This window comes from Colletes latitarsis, chromosome 1 (genome assembly GCF_051014445.1).
Source record: "Colletes latitarsis isolate SP2378_abdomen chromosome 1, iyColLati1, whole genome shotgun sequence".
Taxonomy (NCBI): Eukaryota; Metazoa; Arthropoda; class Insecta; order Hymenoptera; family Colletidae; genus Colletes; species Colletes latitarsis.
This window is the reverse complement of record NC_135134.1, coordinates 41733831-41753128: the sequence shown is the minus strand read 5'-3', so window position 1 is coordinate 41753128 and position 19298 is coordinate 41733831. Positions and strand designations below refer to the sequence as shown.

General features: G+C 33.7%; 4 protein-coding genes across 9 annotated transcripts in view; 1 reads left to right on the top strand and 3 right to left on the bottom strand.

The window, feature by feature from the left end:
• Positions 1-19298, bottom strand: part of Fancd2 — an 83502-nt gene that overhangs the window by 17560 nt on the left and 46644 nt on the right. The gene's annotated exons all lie outside the window — the stretch shown is intronic.
• Positions 646-6836, bottom strand: Sms (spermine synthase). Of its 6 annotated transcripts, none has more exons than XM_076783936.1 (9): positions 6732-6836; positions 6024-6143; positions 5581-5873; positions 5073-5184; positions 1737-1859; positions 1494-1648; positions 1308-1397; positions 1029-1220; positions 646-814 (listed from the first exon to the last, which is right to left on the bottom strand). In XM_076783936.1, exons 3-9 carry the CDS (start codon positions 5860-5862, stop codon positions 668-670), a joined length of 1101 nt encoding a protein of 366 aa, XP_076640051.1. In that variant the 5' UTR covers positions 5863-5873; positions 6024-6143; positions 6732-6836; the 3' UTR covers positions 646-667. The 6 variants fall into 6 exon arrangements, with proteins under 6 accessions (XP_076640051.1, XP_076640132.1, XP_076639875.1 ...); XM_076784017.1 differs by having other exon boundaries at positions 5073-5181; XM_076783760.1 differs by lacking the exon at positions 5073-5184 and adding an exon at positions 4678-4789.
• Positions 7003-9872, bottom strand: Atu (Another transcription unit). Its single transcript, XM_076773075.1, has 7 exons — positions 9493-9872; positions 8986-9370; positions 8779-8894; positions 8306-8700; positions 7638-8228; positions 7339-7543; positions 7003-7250 (listed from the first exon to the last, which is right to left on the bottom strand). The coding sequence occupies exons 1-7, from the start codon at positions 9536-9538 to the stop codon at positions 7081-7083; spliced, it is 1908 nt and encodes a 635-aa protein (XP_076629190.1). The 5' UTR covers positions 9539-9872; the 3' UTR covers positions 7003-7080.
• On the top strand, positions 13495-16624 carry Oaf (BRICHOS-like domain-containing protein out at first). Its single transcript, XM_076765975.1, has 4 exons — positions 13495-13752; positions 13960-14073; positions 14153-14471; positions 15010-16624. The coding sequence occupies exons 1-4, from the start codon at positions 13657-13659 to the stop codon at positions 15318-15320; spliced, it is 840 nt and encodes a 279-aa protein (XP_076622090.1). The 5' UTR covers positions 13495-13656; the 3' UTR covers positions 15321-16624.

The following is a 19298-nucleotide window of genomic DNA, read 5'->3' as shown; positions in this document are numbered from 1 at the left end:
TTAATACCAGTGAAGCAAAATAGTAATTTAGTGTTATTTTACTAGTGTTAATGTGCACAAACAGTGATATTAAAACAATTTTAAACATGTTAATTATATCGTAATGTTAACGAGACTATGGTATCTTTTAATTAGTTAATACTATTTAAACAATAATCAAGTTATGATCAATGTGTGTAGTTATATTTTAAACTCCTCTGCTTATCAACAATTGAAAGCTTTTTAATTTTCTACTCCTTTTTCTAACTATTCTTAAATGTTTTTTACAAAATAAAAAATAAAAAAAAATAAAATTTTTTTTTTAAATAAAAAGAAGCTATAAATTTTTCACAGAATTCAAGTAAGCGACAAAGACAGTAAAATTAACGTTTTAATTGGATGTTAATCGGTTAGTTCTATACGTAATCCTTAACCCCTTATTGCCTGATATATTATATACTTCTTGTAATATTTCCATTTTTATGTACATAATCGTTATAGTACGAAGTACAACTTATTTAGTAAACATAAATAAATAAAGGCAATTTGAACCTGAGATATATTTGTACTCTATGTTTTAAAAAATGTTAGCAAAACATCAGCGACTAGGATTGAATATGGGTCATAAGGAAGGAAATAGGTTGTGAGCATGCCTTCCCTGGAACCTCAAGGTTATACATTTAATCCATCATTTTAACGATACTTGATAGAAGACCCAATCCTCGAAGAAAGAGGGTATAAAAGCACTATTTTTAGTAAAAGTTACTGGTAGACAGAGTTGTGAAAGAACCTGCTCGTACATTTGTAGCGATTCAGGACAAGATGCTCCATTGCCCTGTAACATAAAACAAAAATTATTTTTTTAAATAATTCTCAAGTAATAATATGAAATTGATAACAATATAAAAATTGAAATTGTTTATAGTTGCTTAACATTTTTTCTTTTTTATATAATCGATTTACTACATAAACAGTAAGTAATTAAAAATACAGAGTCATTAATCTTAATAATGCATTAATAAAAAAAGATCTATTCCAAATGTACGTACATGAGTCATATACTTTCCAGTTGGTTTTAAAACTTTCATTGAAGAATTTAGGATGAGTCGAATAAAATCCCATGCATCACCATGTGGAGTAGTGCTAATCGGTATATCTGTAAGATCACCGAAGACGTAGTCAAATTGTCGACCTTCCTCTATCATATGTGCTAAAGTTTTTGCACAATCTCCAACAATAATCTATAAATTTCGAATTTTTCATTAAACATAATTGTTATATTTATTTTTAGTTCGTAAAATTAATATTATTTGGCTTTTAAAACTTACCTCATAGTTTTCTCCCTTTCTTTTATCCAGACAATCTCCACATATGCTCCTCATATGTTGACTACAGGCTTTTATAACAATATCATCAATCTGAAAATAGAAAAATTATTTTCTAGTAAAATACAATACACAATTTTGATATTATAAGAGCATAATTTATTCTTGTGTAAATTTAGTTTAACATACTTCCAACATTGTAATGAATTTTGGTTTTTCCTTAAGCAATTCCCACAGTAATCCACCATCTCCTCCTCCTAAAATAACTATTTCCTTTCCTGTATAACTTTCCTTTCCACGTTGCATCAGAGTTTCTGTATATATAAGGTCTGCTTCAGATATATCTAAAAATTGAACAGCCTAGCATTAGACATTTTCTAATTTTAAATGCCTTTCAATCTGATTTACAAACAAAATTTTGTTATTTCTTACTCTGTAATTCATCAAGAACCAACAAATTCCCTAATGACTTTGAGTGTACAATTTGCACTTTTTGATAAGGAGAGCGTGCCTCAAAGACCAATTTATCTATATCATATTCAAGCAGTCTGTCATCTTAAAAAAAAAAAAGGACAATAGTATAAAAATCTTAAAAACTTGCATAATTTAAATAATCGCATAACAAAGCATTTAACTCGCTTGCATCAAGAAGTGAAATGCGTTGAATCACACCTATTATCGAATGTAGAATAATCCGCAAAAGATGACCCTTTTGAAATTCGTATACATTAATTTAATCTACGACATCAATATCTAATTGTTAGATTCGTATCAACAATTTCAGTTCTTCCAGATCGTTACGCTATTTGCAAATTGTTCTGCATTCGATGATACATACAGGTAACTCAATACTTGTAGAATATTCCACACTTACAATTTGTGACGTGAACGAAAGATCTTATGTGGAATGTCCTGCTTCTTGATGCAAATGGATGAATAGATACATGCGATGCAAAGCGCAAATTTGGTAAAATAATAAATAATTTCTTGCATCCAAAATAAAATGAATAACAATTGAAGTATTGAGGATTGGGGAGTTTCGTGCGTATATTACTAAATCTATCGCATTACTTAATTCTAACAATCTTTATATGTTTTCAATGCGGCATATAGACTGAATGAATAAACAACTTCATTTTTTGGATACGCATAAAGTGTTAATTTGAAAATATTACATTTAAATATCTTGAAAGCAACACATTTTTGGGAAAAATTTTAAATACAAAGCTCTCCCAGTTTCAAGGGGAAAATATAACTATACTATTTACTTTTTATTTATTGAGTGTTTTCAAGGGTATTTGAAGGTCAACTTTGTTTGTTACAGATTTTTATTTTACAGAGAAAAAAACAACTTTTATATGAAATTGAAAAAATTTTGTATTTAATATATTTCTTAACAATGTGTTGTTTTCGAGATATTTAGATGTAAAAGTTTCAAAATGAACACCGTGTATAGATAGCCTACACCACGCAAAAGCAGACATTTCTTTTGGAGTAACATTTCGAATTTTGTTAAAATTTAGATATATTGTAGTCTTCTTTTTTATAATAAATTATAACTGCTGAACTAACAAATATATAAGAATAAGTCTCTGTGTGTTTACAGTAAACATATGGAAGTACCGAATAAAAATTAGTTTAGTTTAAATCAAAGATTAAATATGGGTATATTTTGAAGTATACTATACAGGGCGTTCGCCCACCCCTGGGAAAAATTTTAATGGGGGATTCTAGAGGCCAAAATAAGACGAACATCAAGAATACTAATTTGTTGATGGAGACTTCGTTAAAAAGTTATTAACGTTTAAAGTTCCGCCCGCACTGAATTTTTTTCTAGAAATTGGGTAGGATTTCGGGGGTAGGTCTATTCACCAAAAATTATTGTAATTGACCCCCGCAACTGAAAATAATTTTTTTAGAACGATTTGAAAAATTTTTTTTTCGTCGAAAAATTTAGGCACCTACCCCCTTGTCGATTTTTCTTAAAAATTCGTTTTTGATTTTTAGCAATTTCATTTGACGCCCTACAGAAAAGTTGTGTAATACTTTTTTGTAGGTACCCATGAGCTCTACTTCAGAAAAAAGTTTCATTGAAATATATTCACTATTGTAGGAGTACTGGCTGTTTGAAAATTGGACCATTTTTATGGGGTTTTTCTCATTTTGCGGGGTCAAGAACCAACTTTTCGAATATTTTTGCGATTTGTACATATTCTCCATCAAAATACGCGTAGTTTGCTTTTTTAAACATTAAAATCGTCCAATCCGTTTAGAAGTTATGACGTTTTAAAGATTCGCATGAAAATTTGGGCAGACATTTCTGGCCAGAAATTATATTTTCGGTGAGGAATTTTTTTCTCGAAACTGAGTAGGATTTCGGGGGTATGTCTGTTGACCAAAAGTGATTTCAATTGACCCCTGCAACTAAAAATAATTTTTCCAAGACGATTCGAAAGTCTTTTTTTCCACCCAAAAATTTCAGCACCTACTCGATTTTTTTTCTCAAAAGTGGATAGGATTTCGGACGTATGTCTATTCATAAAAAATGATTGTAATTGATCCCCGCAACCGAAAATAATTTTTCCAGCACGATTTGACATTTTTTAATTCAATTGTTAATAACTATTTAACGAAGCCTCCATCAAGAAATTGGTACTCTTCATTTTCGTCTTATTTTGGCCTCTAGAATCCTCTATTACAATTTTTCCCAGGGGTGGCCGAACACCCTGTATATCATGCCAGTATTTGTTTTCATGTTATTGTCACACAACCACTATTCAGTAAATTGATTTTAATGCTTACATAAGAAATATAAAATTTAAAAAATAGCCAAAAATTCAATTTCATCAATTTGTTAATTCAACAATTATAATGTATTGAACAAAATTGAATAATGTATTGCAAAATTCGAAATATTGCTTTAAAAAGTTTTCGATTTCGCATGGAATGAGCTAGCTTTAAAAATTAATATTAGAAGTTGCAATTCTTAGAGTCATTTGTGATTCTAAAATACATTTACTTTATGTTTCTTTTTGTATTTGTCGCTTATTTAACAAACGATTTACATTTATATAAACAGTTGCATGAATACTGCAACAAAACGGATGAAGCGCATGATACAGTGATGATTTATTTAAAGTGAAGAATTATCAAGGATAATATACGGTTTGAAAAATCGTAACGTAATGAAGATCGACATTTTCATCACGCGAAAAATAACGAAAAGAATGTTAACAATTTAAGAGAATGAATTATGTAACCGAGAAAATGAGTTGGAAGCAGTTTTCGTTAACGACGCACGATAAATTTAAAAAATTGTGCGGACATAGACTTCAACTTGTACCGTAAACAGAATAATAAATAAAAAACTCACCGGCGGTAGGAAAGTATCTCTCAAAAGGTCCACCGCGTTTAATTGGTGTAAGCATGTGCGAACGCGTACAGGCTGCTGCCGCCTGCAACGCTGTCTCCAATTCTCTGGTCAACTAAAGGTGGCCGCGACAAGCGAACCGACGAATAAAAAAAAAACAGAAACTATCTTGTTAAACCAATCATAACCACTCTTCTTTTTACATATGTGTCAAGAGTCATTTCAAATCCCTTTGCGGAAGAACCAAAAAGAAACACCAGAGAATAACACGCGCCGACCGGAAAAAAAATAATCAATTGAAGCTGTTGGCATTTTAGAGTGCAACAGAAACGAATCGCACATTTATAAGGTGCTATAGAAAACTAAGTATGGGAACTAATTGGGGAAGCGGTTTCTACCTGATAGTGTCAGATAGAGGTCATATATGGTTCCTCGCCTTACTGGTGGCAGGCACTTGCTGCGTTGGCTATTCAGAGCCATCGCAACGTCCGCTTCCAGGTATCGCCACTGCTACAAGGTCCTCTTTATTACACATGTTTCTTTTGCATATAGTAAAATTTCTACTTATTTCTATAATAGTACTCATCGATTGATGATATTTTAGTATATTAACCTTGTAACTTTAGTTCTCGACAACAAAAGTTGATACGTGAGAATCGTGAATTACTTTAAGAAATGTTTCTTTGCGCATAGAAGTTTTAATTTCCAAAAATATACTTAATATGACCATTCTGATGTCTTACAAACAAATTATAATATGTAACAAGATGTACCTTGTAATGACCCCATATTTGAGAGATACCAAAGTGATTTTGTTTTCAATACCCATGAGAGGCAACTAAATATTATAAAGTTTGTAACTAGATATTGCAAAATAATGATGGTAATTAACATAAGTGACTATACCTCAAAATTCAAGAGCGCTTCCTCATCATCTCTTTTATAATACTCAATGTTAAGGGTGACCAAGCCTTCCATATATCCTCGAACAGTAATCAAACTACCTTTAGGACCAGTATAAAGTACTAAAAGACTTCCATCAATGTTTGATTCAGTTAATGGTTTTAGACCATCAAAGTGTTCTCTCAGAACATTAGCAATTGCTAATTTTAGATTAGAACGTTTTTCTACATCTGCTATCACATTTGATGGAACTGTGAAATCCAGAAGTATGGTATGGGCAACCATTGTGTATGAACCTAAAATGATTTTCATTATCAGTTAGTACAAAAAATTAATTATTGCAAAATAAATTTAGTACAAAAATTAGTATAAAAAAATATGATTAAAGTGTTTGATTAAATTAAATTAAAAATTATTTAATGCGGAATATTAGTTAATGTTAATACCAGTGTATTAGTATCAAATTATTGTAAAGTCAAGGAACCCTATTTTCACAATTCCTATACAAATCCTTGGATTGCATAAACATAAATTTATTTATCAAGAATTTTGTATTTAAGCGTTTCCTAAAAAAGAAAAAAGTTTTAAGGTTATGGTGAACAATTTATAAGAATATATAGGTTAATTTAATTTCATTAATGGTTCAATTGCAAATAATATACTGATTAACCACATAAACAAACACATCGATAAACTCTCATTTTATTTAATAATAAACCATTTTCTTAACGCGTTCAAAATTGTCTACTTTGTCTTTTTTTATTATAAATAATATTTGTAGAATTATACAAAATTGATTTTGAGTTTGTTTTTATGAAAAATGACATGATTTTAATATCAATAAATATCACATATATTTAAATTATTATCGAAATACACTTATATAAAATCGAAATATACGAATACTTGTTAAACTACTTCATGTACGTAATCGAAAGTCACATGTTGATAGACCTCAAACCAAAAATATAACAGTTAAGTAAAAATATAGCAATTGATCAAATACAATTTTTTAATGTACTTGTATAGAAACTACAAAATATTTAATAAATAAAATTTACTTTTCATTGTAATATTGTAAACATTTATGAGTAGTGTTAAATTGAGTAATTTAATTAGTTAATTTTGCTAATGTAGGCCGTAATTATACTTACAAATTAGAGTGTAGTAATCCTGAATTATAAGAATATTCGTTAGATAAAAATGCTTTCGTGACACAGATTGGCACAGATCACCGTGTCGCTCTACGTATGTATCAGTGCTACCAATTATTTATAGACAAAAATTTCTAGATCATCCTGGGCCTACGAGTGAAATCTAACACCATTTAAACGATATTAAAAACACTTCATGCAAGTACGTATTATTGATTGAATTTAATTAATTCATAGAGACACGTATCAATTCCGTGAATTTTAAAGCCGATTGTTAATATTTCAGAAAAGAAATTAATTTATTTGTTTATATTACAAAAACAACTTGTCTTAATAAAAAACTGATATTTTAATCGCTAATATTATCGCCTTGATTGTCATCTTCTCTTCCGCTTTCTGAAACACTTCCGGAATTTGATTCTTCATCTGACTCTTTAAGGACTTTCCCTTTAGTGTTTTTCTTCGGTCTAAGAGTTTCAAAATCTGAACCTTCCTCGTCTGATGAATATATGTTTGATGCTAAAAATATAAAAGCACTTGTATACTCTTGAATTATTTATGTAACATACTTTGTTCGCTTTATTCATGTTTGTTACATGTAATTTACCTTTAACAGGAGCACTTATTATTCCCTTTTTATACTTATTCTTAATTGCAGCAAGGGAAATGGCACCTTCATCGTCTGAACCATCGTCATGATAAGTATCACCACCATATCCACCAACAGATCTCGTAGGATTTCTACTGCCTGTAGCACTCTTTTTTGTCTTACTTTGAACTCTCATTGCCATACGTAATTTTTCCTCCTCTTTCTGAAAGTCATAATAATTTTAGCATTAAAATGAATGTTATTCTTATTTATGAATTTTGTAGATGGAAAAATTAAACTGATTAAACATGACTCACTTTGATCATTTCATATCTATTTTGATCTGGATTAGTTCCTACTTGCGACAATACTTTTATACCAGAAGTCTTTTGTGACCTATCTGCAAGCGACATTGTCATCTTTCTATGAGTGAAGGATTCTGTAGAATGTGGACGGAATGTCAACTTAGTCCTGAATACTGCCTGACCCTGAAGACCTGTTCCTTGACGGATGTACAGATGGTTGTGATCGCCTTGAAGTGGCTGCTTGTATACATCAAAGATTTCGGAACCCAAGTGTAAAGACATGCTGCCATCAGACCATTTTACAAATCTGGCATTGCTTTCCTTGATAACTTTACCCTGCTCATCAAAGATTTCTTTCCAACGAAGAGTATTTTCAACTTTCAACTTTAACCTAGCTCGACCTTCTTCATCTAAAGTTTCTTCTTCATCAATTTCATCTTCATATGTCTCCGTATCAAATGGCCGTGTTTCTACTGAAAGGAAGTTTGGAAGTTTCACAAAATGTATTTCACGACCCAAATCAGTTGTAATTTTTGGAATTTCAACATCAATTCTAGTTTCTGGCGGAGGTTCAGGCTCTTCTTCCTTTTCCTTATCTACATCCTAAAAGTAATTAAACAAACAATGAATTAAAATTTACGTCTGTTAATAAATTTTTAACCAATATATTTTATACATACATCTTCTATGACTGCCTGATTAGGACCTTCGCCACCACTGTCAGATCTGCCTATGCTCCTACTTCTACTTCTGCTTCTACTTCTACTTTTGCTTCTGCTCCTGCTTCTGCTTCTACTTCTGCTTTTACTTTTACTTCTACTTCTACTACGACTCTTCTCTTTTCTTTCTTCTTCCTTGTCTTTTTCATCATCCGTACTAATGTCACTAGCATCTCCAAAAAGAGCATCTGCTGTTGGGGCTACAGCTTCTTTTTCTGCTGTTTCACTTTCTGAATCAGAGTCTATCAACGGCTTTGCTCTTTTAACTAAATCTTCTGGTTCAGAAGCAGAGCCACTATTATCTTCTTTTTGAACTGGACTTCCTTCTCTATCACTATCATTAGATTTTGTACTACCTGTAACATAACAAGGAAAATAATAAACGTTTTATTTTAAAAATGACAACTGATTAATAGTTTTTCTAGTTATCAAACCTCTTGTTTTTAATGATTTTTCAGATTCATTATCATCCTTATTTTCTTCAGAGCTATCTGGTTTCTGTTCAGAATCTATAGGCTCGGTTCTTGCATTACCAGGAGAATTTAACATTCTGAAAATATTAATATAAATTATTTGAAAATATTGAATTGCCACTTTCTAGACATAAATTAACAAATTAAGTTTATAAATTAATTAATAACCCTGTAGATTTTGGACTTTCTGATGTCCTCTCTTGTGGAGAACATGATCTTGATCTTTGCGAATCACTATTATTTGATGCAATTGATTTTGGAGTACCACTTCTGGACCTCCGAGAACCAGACTTTTCACTTCGTACAGATCCAATACTTGAATGTCTGGAACCTGATTTAGTTGGAGATGGACTTTTGGAGTTATGTCTGGAATTTACTTGTTCTTCTATAGATTGACTACTAGATCTAGAAGATCTTCCACTAATGTTCGAACCTATCGAGCCAGCTTCATTTTCATCATCAGAATTTTTATCATGTGTAGAATTTGCAGCATTAGATGGTGTACCGCTATGACTTGATCTAGATGATGCTGATTGATTGTCTGATTCTGAACCTAAGAATTTATATGAATATTATTTTCGAGACAATAAAAAAACACAACTTATTAATTTAATTAAAAGATTTTATGATGCATGGAAAATATTTTTATTGAATTAACAATGCTATTATTTTTACCTGAATCGCCACTGGAATCACGTAAGTTTTTTCTTATTGGCGACATTTTTTGTTTTCTTAAAGAAAAATTAACATTTAAAAATAAAATCTTAAAGTATTACATATTTCGAAGTGTATCATAAAGTCAATAGGTTGAAAGATAGGTCAGTGTAATCAACGTATAGAAATGGTTGGTAAATGTAGTCCAATCACTAGTTAGCAGTGTGGACAGATTTGGCATAATTAAGTCCATCGACAGCGACACAAGTAACGACGAACTTCCTTAGCGTCTAACGGAATGGTAGACCAGAGATGCCAGATTCAGCACCCGGTGCACTCCTTACGCATGCCAGATCACGCGTACATGAGCTTGTGGAGTTTCGGAAAGTCGACAAAGGCAAACTGACACATGCTCTCTTTCTCGATTCTCCGAAGCTATCCAAAGTAATTTCGGACCGCCTCGTGGGAGTCGAGAGAGCCGCCTAAGTTTTTTGTGGTATAGTTCGTTATTTTCAACAATAGATGGCGCTTATTTTCGACCTCAAACCCCCTGGTGCTAAAACGCCCAAGTTTGTCGTGGAATAGTTCGTTACCTACAACGCTAGATGGCGCTTATTTACCGACCTCAGGCCCTCTGGTGCTAAAATGCCCAAGTTTGTCGAGAAATCCATCTAGCGTGGACCATAAGAACTATTCCACGACAAACTTGGGCGTTTTAACACCAGGGGGTTTGAGGTTGGTAAATAAGCGCCATCTAGCGTTGAAGGTAACGAACTATTCCACGACAAACTTGGGCGTTTTAGCACCAGGGGGTTTGAGTTCGAAAATAAGCGCCATCTATTGTTGAAAATAACGAACTATTCCACGACAAACTTGGGCGTTATGCCATCCAGATGTCCAAAGTGCCCGGAACATTTCCAAAATGCTGTCGATCTTACGAAGAGGTGGCATGCATCTTATAGCTAAGGAAATAATGAGGAGAGGAAAAGAAAGGTAAAAATGATGAGAACACATAGAATTCTTTGAAATTATATCATTTATTGCCATAGATTTACATTATACAAAGCTTTAATATTCCTCCTATACATATATTCCCCTCCCATACCCCCGAAATCCGACGCACTTTCCAGAAAAAAATTCTTTTCTGGAAATATAATGTGAGATTAGAAATGTTGCCCTGAAATTCCATACGTATATTTTGGAAAATTTAAAAATAAAAAGAATTTTAATTATAATATAATTATTATAATATATAATAATATTTTTTATGATAATACTAGTAATTAAAAATATTTTTGTTATTTTTTTTTAATTAGCGATCATATGGGCTTTTTCTGCCAATGTGTCTTATTTATTACAAAGATTTTACAGACATGGATTAATTATATTATCCCACTTGTGATACCAAATGAACTTTTTTGTTAAATGGTAAATGAATCTGGTAATATTAAAATATTGAAAAAATAATAAAATTCGAATTTAAGCGATTCATTTCAAGTTCGGACCGTCTCGTGGGAGTCGAGAGAGACAGGCTCACACTTCCCTTCTCGCTCTTGAACAACTAATATCCGACCTCCCGTCAACAGGTCTCCACTGGCCTCTGCTGACTGCTGCTGACCACTCCTGGAATTTCTGACAACGTATAACGATTACTACTGACGTCTGCCTGCCTCCGCTGGACTTTGCTGACCGCTACTGACCACTCCTGTTACTTCTGACAACGTATAACGATTATGACTGGCTACTGTTAGCCCCTCCCAGCCTCTGCTGGCCCTTGCTGACCACCGCTTATATTTCTGACAACGTATAACGATTACTTCTGACTTCTGCCTGCCTCCACTGGACTCTGCTGACCACTACTGACCACTCCTGATACTTCTGACAACGTATAACGATTACAACTTGCCACTGCCTGCCCCTGCTGGACTCTATTTGCCTCTGCATGCCTCTGCTGGCCTCCGTTGGCCTCTGCTGACCGCTGCTGACCACTGCTGACCACCGCTTATATTTCTGGCAACGTACAACGATTACTACTGGCTACTGCCAGCCTTTGCTGACCTCTGCCAGCATCTCCCGACCTAAGCTGGCCTCTGCCAACATCTTCCGACGTCAGCTGACCATCGTTGACCACTGCTGACCGTTGCTGACAACTTGTGACATGATGTAATATAATATAATATGTTTATATGTATTAAAGTTTTGTATAATGTAAATCTATGACAATAAATGATATAATTTCAAAGAATTCTATGTATTCTCATCATTTTTTACCCCTCTTTCCCTCTCCAAATTTCCCGCCGCCAAGAATTTCTGCGAATTCCTGGAAATGACGTAATTTCTAAGAATTCCTGAAAATTCTCGGATCCCTGAAACTTACCGGCGTCTCTGAAACTTCTCTGAATCCCTGAAATTTCCAAGAAGTTTCAGGCAGCGGCTAAAATTCCGGCCTGAATTTTTCGCGGCCGGAATTTTTCACAAAAATTACGTAATATTACGTAACATTATGTAATATTACGTAATATTACGTAACAGCTCTTTAAAATTTCTCCGGCCGGAATTTTTCGGCAAAAATTATGTAATGTTACGTAATATTACGTAATATTACGTAATTCCTGGCGGCGGGAAATTTGAAATCTTTCCGGGGAACTTAGAAAATTTTAAAAGATTCGGAGTGTCTTATAACTAAGGGAATGATTTCGATAGGAAAAGAAGGGTAAAAATGATGAGAACACATAGAATTCTTTGAAATTGTATCATTTATTGCCATACATTTACATTATACAACACTTTAATACATATAAACATATTATATTATATTACATCGTGTCACAATTTGTCAGCTACGGTCAGCAGTGGTCAGCAATGATCAGCGACGGTCAGCGATGGTCAGCTGATGTCGGGAGATGTTGGCAGAGGTCAGCAGAGGGTGGCAGTAGCCAGTAGTAATCGTTGTACGTTGCCAAAAATATAAAGGGTGGTCAGCAGTGGTCAGCAGCGGTCAGCAGAGGCCAGCTTAGGCCAGGGGACGCTGGCAGAGGTTAACAGAGGAAGGCAGGAGTCGTAGTAATCGTTGTACGTTGCCAGAAACATAAGCGGTAGTCAGCAGAGGCCAGCAGTGGCAAGTAGAGATCACCAGGGGCGAATAATAGCAAGTAGTAAGCGTTATATATTGTCAGAAGCATCAGAGGTGGTCAGCAGCGGTCAGCAGAGACGAGCAGAGGCATGCAGTGGTAAGCAGAGATCAGCAGAGGCGAACAGTAGCATGTAGTAATTGTTATACGATGTCAGAAGCATCAGGGGTGGTCAGCAGTGTTCAGCAGAGGCTAGCAAAGGCATGCACAGGCAAGCAGAAACCTGCAAATGCAAGCAGAGACTTGTAGGGGCATGCAGTAGTAAGTATTAATCGTTATACATTATCAGAAATACCTGCAGTGGTCAGTAGCGTTCGGCAGAGGCCAGGAAAGTTCAGCAGAGACAAGCACACGCTGACAAAGATCAGCAAAGACCAACAGAGGTTAGCAGAAGTCAGTAGTAATCGTTATAGGTTGTCAGAAATATAAGCGATGGTCAGCAGAGTCCAGCAGAAGCAAGCAGTAATCAGGAGCAGTCAGTAACAGTCGCTGTATGGTGTCAAAAGTTGTCGGGAGTTCTGTACTTTTGTCAGCACTGGTCATCAGAGGTCATCAGAGGCAAATAAAAACCAGGAGTAATTTGCAGAGTTGAGTAATGAACTCTAGGAAAGGCAAGTAAAAATACCTGGGCAGTTGAGATTTCAAATCGTATGCCGTAGACGGGAGGTCGGATTTCAGTTGTGAAGAGCGAGAAGGCAAATGTAAACATTTCTCTCTCGACTCCCACGAGGCGGTCCGAAATTACTTCGAGCAGCTTCGGAATAATCGAGAAAGAGGGCATGTGTCAGTTTGCCTTTGTCGACTTTCCGAAACTCTACGAGCTCACGTACGCGTGATCTGGTATGTGTGAGTAGGGCACCGGGTGCTGAATCTGGCATCTCTGGTCTGAATGTGTAGGTACGTTGACCGTGTCCGACAGCGATGGAGTGTGGAGTAGAATGTTCTTACGAATAGGTTATATTTAAAGTATTTATCAATTAAATAAATGTCGAATCATCAAAGTTAATTGCAACCGTTATCGATACTGCGTCAGACGCAGTTACAACATGCAACAATGAAGAAACTCAACGAATTATTCTCAATCTGCTTCTTATTGCAATATTTGTACGGTGTTTGTACGACTCACTTGCTCATAAATGTCAAAAATCAGGTACAAAGTTATGCGATCTGTTTTGTCATCAATAATTTTGTTGATCGAAATAAATGTAATTGTGAAAATAATTCTTTGTAAAACATTAAATGATATATTTTTTTACTGAACTAGTTAATCACATTAACCTAAAAAGAAAAATAGAATGTAGAATATAAGCATTTAAGAATGAATAATTGTACGTCATTTGTTTTTTCCGTTTTATAGGGTGGTGATATCCTATTGGAAACAATTTCATCCAATGTTACGGAAGATGTAATTACTTTAGAATTTCAATGCTCAGATGGTACTCTGGTGACACAGCTTATTGACTTCAAAAATGTAACTATTTATTTTAAAATCAATTCTCTTGTTAATATGTTTTATAAATGTTGTAATCAAATTTAAAATTTCTCTATAGGAAGTACAGATTATAAAAGCTTTGGTTCTTGGTGAGGAAGAACGCGGCCAAAACCAGTATCAAGTTTTGTGCTTTGTGAATCACTTTTTCAAAGTGGATTTTATATCCTCTGATGCAATGTCTAAATTGCGACAAAAAAATCCAGGCACTGTTCGTGTAGCAGAAGAAGATAAGGGTCATGTAAATTATACCATGGACCTATTCTTAGACGTGTCTGAATCAAAAGATATTTCTAAACACATTGCAAGCCTTTGTGGGGAAGCTGCAGGATCTGCTTATACTAGAAATGAAGATATAAAACAGTGGATTCAAAGACCTGGTAAGTTGCATTAATTCATTTGCATTGGGAAACCTAATACAGTAGTGCCCACGTAAGTGACCGCATTTTTGTCCACTTAAATGTCCGCGGTCATCCTCACCAATTCTTGGAAGCTAAGCGGCTTCGAACTTCGAGCGTGTCGAGCGTAACTTGACGCCGGTCGTTATCGATACATTGTATATATGGTTTCGAGTGCCAGCTATTGTATCTCACTCGCACTTATCTTCTTTCCTTATCTCTGTTGAATACTGAGAAGTAACCATGCCCACATAAGTGACCGCGGTCGGTCCCGAGCGTGGTCACTTATGTGGGCACTACTGTATTATAGTATCATCATAAGTGAAATAATCTGCAGGCATTGAGTTACCTGTATCATCAAATATGGGACAATACGTAAAGTATAGTGATTTGGAAAAGTAATATGTGAATAGTATAAGCCAACTGTCAACCAAGTGTTAATGTCATACATTGTTCTAAGCATATCTTTTTTTTTTAAATTCTGGGATTGTATGTAAAATGTTATTTTTCAATTCATTAGGCTCTTCTGAACTTTCACTTATGGCGGCTGTGTACAACTTTAGCACAAACTCCATAATACAACAAAGTACAAATGATTCGAGATCATTATTTGTGACAAGGTGTTCTGACACATCTAATATGTGGGCACCATGCACATGTTCATTAGAGTTATGTATTGGGTGGTACCCGTGTGGTTTAAAATTCTGCAAGAGCAAAGGTGATGGTAAAAAAGTAGCCACTCCTTATAAATGTGGTATTAAAACTTGTAAAAAATGTTTTATATTCTCATATTATTCGAAAATGAAACAAAATTGTTTATGGGACGAATGACACATAAGAACTATGTAGATATGTAGATTTTGATTTAAAAAGAAGGGTTAGGTTATTCAAAGGGTTCTTCGTTCGAATGATACTCGTGTCCGATTTACATGAAATTTGGAGGGGCTGAGAGGTGGATGCTAAATAAAAAATTTTAGTTTCAGGAATTTAATAGTTTCCGAGATATTCGATTAGGTTTGGTTGCTTTTTATTTCATCGAACGTGAGTCCGATTTTGCACTGGGTAGACAGAGATGCACAAATGCTGCCATACTCTTTCTATCAAGAGCAAAATCAGACTCGCGATTTTACTGTTTCTCGTTTAACTAGGCTAGTAATAGAGTCGGCTGTGAAATTACTTAATTCTCGAAGATAAAATTTTATATTTGGCATCTGTTCTTTCAAATTTCATATCGATCAACTACGGGTGTCATTTCGAAGAATATCCGATTCGAGGTATAAAAATGTGTAACTATTTTATGCAGAATAACCATTTTTACGTCAACAAAAATCGTGTACAGTCATATTCAATGAAATTTTCTCTTTTTTTTTTGGAATTGCATTTATCTAATATCAATGTTCCAATATCTATAAAAGTAAAGAATTACTGTAAAGGGTATTTTTGTTACTTATGTACATTTGATAAATTATCATTGATCTCGTCAAATTTTTAAACTTATTACATATGTACATAAAAATTATTTTAATAATTATGCACTACTTGCAGTGCTTACTTTTAGCAAAACATATGAAAACTTGCTTGAAACGATTCATGAGCAATAGTTTCCTATTTAACATAGTAACACATTTTCCGTTATTTGTTAATGCAATTTTAATTTTTTCCACTGCATACTTTCAAAAAAAAAGAAAAAAAAAAAGAAAAAAAAATACAAAACTAGAATAAGTTGGACAATTTAAAGCCAACTGTTATAAAATTTTTAGACGTATTCTCACTTTTATAGACTTTAACTGAGTGGATACATTTGTAACAGCAATATTTGTATTTTACTAGCATAATAATTCACATACTTTGTTATAAAAAAAAAAGTATAACGAACGAAGAAAAACTTAGAAAAAAAAAAGAAACTACACCCTGAAAGACTTATATCATATCTTATAATATGCAAGTTTTAATTAACTCTTTATCCTGTTATTATTCCCGAGTTGGATCTTTTAGTGTATTTATCAAGAAGCTAATCATTCCTAATGTAGTTCACAATATGCACAATATATCTTAAAATTACTAATGAAAGAAATACACGTATGTATAGTAAAAGTTTTCAGGCATATATCCAACTTTTACTCTATATTGTCACGTGCAGTTGTATAGCGATCATGGATTTAGATACTTTGTCTCGAAATAATAATTCATTAATAAACGATCTACCTATAGTCGTTCGAGGACGTTCGGCCTCTTCATGAGCTTGAAAACCATTGTCTTTTCTTACTGTTTACAGCTGTCAGGTACAATTGGCACTGGTTGACATTAAATATTCGCGTGTATGCAGTAAGAACAGCCATCGGTTATAAATAATCCATTTAAACTAACGTGTAAAGACGTCTGCGTCTAATTTACTCATGTGCAATGCCAGAATGCATTATATGTGTCTGTAATGAATATTTTATACACGACTTGTAAAGTTACTATTTATATGTGTAAGACAAGTTTTAATTGTATATAGTGTAAGACGCGCGTTGTAACGTATACTGGGTCGCAAAAGTATTCAAATAGTTACAATTAAAAACGGAATTAAGCAAAGTGTATAAAATAAACTGTAACTAGCGATGTGCTGGATCTCGAGATTTCGGGTTCGGTAAAAGTCGGACGGGATCGGATGGGATCGGATGGGATCGCTCGAGATCTCGATACTCCCGTCTTGGGCGGGATTTTGAAAATTTTGGGACTCGAGATTTTGAGATAATTCGAGTAACGTTTAAAATATTATGAACACAATAAGACATAAAAATTATATTAACAAAATTTGCGAATGATGTGGCAACATGTGTAGTCAATTCTGAAACATTTATTACAAACATGAACTATAAGAAGATCGAATAAATATTTTGACACCTAATTATTATTACATTATTCATGTTTACACAGTAATTGTTTATGACCTTTATGTTACATTAATAATTGCTGCGTTCATTATCAGTTCCTTAAAATTTTGCTACTGTAATCCTCTGTATTTTATTATAGATGTAACAGCACTTTGAAGGAATTGTATAATTTATACATTTTGTTAATTAAAATTTCGCGATTGCAAGTGTTCGAATATTTTTGTGACCTATTGTAAATACAAACGATCAAAGAAGGCACATAATTAAATTAGGTTTGTATATAAAGGCTCCCGTCGAATCGAATCGTGTACAGTCGGTAGTATAAGATTTGCAATATTTCTGCAAGTGAAATTATCAATTTGTATAAAGAGTTTGCTATTTGTATAAAAAAAAATTGCTTTGCATTTAAAAAAGAGAAACGACAGTATACATTTCATAGTAAATCGCTACAAACAAGACTGCAATATCTGTCCAATTTAATAATATACGTATTATATATGCACATACGAAGTAGTTCTCCGCGCTTCCACACGAATATAAATCGTATCTAATAAATCTTCGAGCATAAGAAAAATGAATTGCACATACTTACGTCTGTAATCTGATATCTATGAAATTTGTACCGTGTAAGTACTAAGTATTATTCGACGATGTTACTGGCTCGACATACGTATATTTGTTACCACCTAATAACAGTATTTATCAAAGAAGCAAAAATGACTCAATGTTTGTCACAAACTTTGTTAAACGCGTACACGAATAAGATAGTACGACATAACTCGACAGAGCAATTTTGTACATGGACCGTAACGAGTTAAGTTTGCAAATAGCAATATAAATTTGTACATGTGTATATACGTATATGAATACATATACATACAGGGTGTTCAGCCACTTCTAGGAAAAATTTTAACGGGAGATTCTAGAGGCCAAAATAAGACGAAAATCAAGAATACCAATTTTTTGATGGAGGCTCCGTTAAAAAGTTATTAACGTTTAAAGTTCCGTCTGTGGAACGGCAATTTGCGAACAGCTGCGTACGCGCGGTAGTGGCTCTCTAATTTTAAACATTAATATCTTTTTAACGAAGCTTCAATCAACAAATTGGTATTCTTGATTTTCATCTCATTTTGGTCTCTAGAATCTCCCATTAAAATTTTTCCCAGAGGTGGTCGAGCACCCTGTATAGTTACCAAACAAACCATAGGTAAATTGCAAAATATTTGAAATATTGTCGTTAGCACTTCCAATAAATGACTTCGCATTAGTTACTGGGGCAATAAGAAAGTAGGGAGAGGGTGATATTAATCGAAAGATTACGTTTCAAGGATTACAATGATAGCCAGAAAAATAAGTTGAAATATAAAAATAAGGCAACATGGCGCCTGGGCCTTTCTCCACTCCTCGATAATAGGATTCAGATTATTTCTCGGACTACGTTGGACGTAATCTTTCGATTAAGACATACGTCCTCCATTCTCATTGTTCCAATAGCTAAAGTCGTGCCCAACAAATTATATGTGTCATCAATGTGCATGTTTAAAATATAAGGAATACACACACGAATAATGAGGGTATAAATACTAATTCTAACATGGTCCAAAGTAAGAGAAATATTTCAAACAACTGTTCCTGTTTGAAAGAGTCACTCACTCAATGTTAGTCCTCTCTCACATAACAAATGTACTGATTAACCAAGGTAACTTGTAAACATTGTTGCGGAAATTTTTGTTTTGTATATGGGAAGGGGGGTGGGGAAGCTAAGGCGATTGGGAATTATACAATAAAGGAGGAAATGGAGAGTATGCTCTAGCAATTAAAATGTTTTCTATCGACACACCGAATCAGAACTTGATGTAACTCACCATATATGATTTCAACTTTACACATGACATTGTAACTTATACACATATTTTTTATATATATTTAA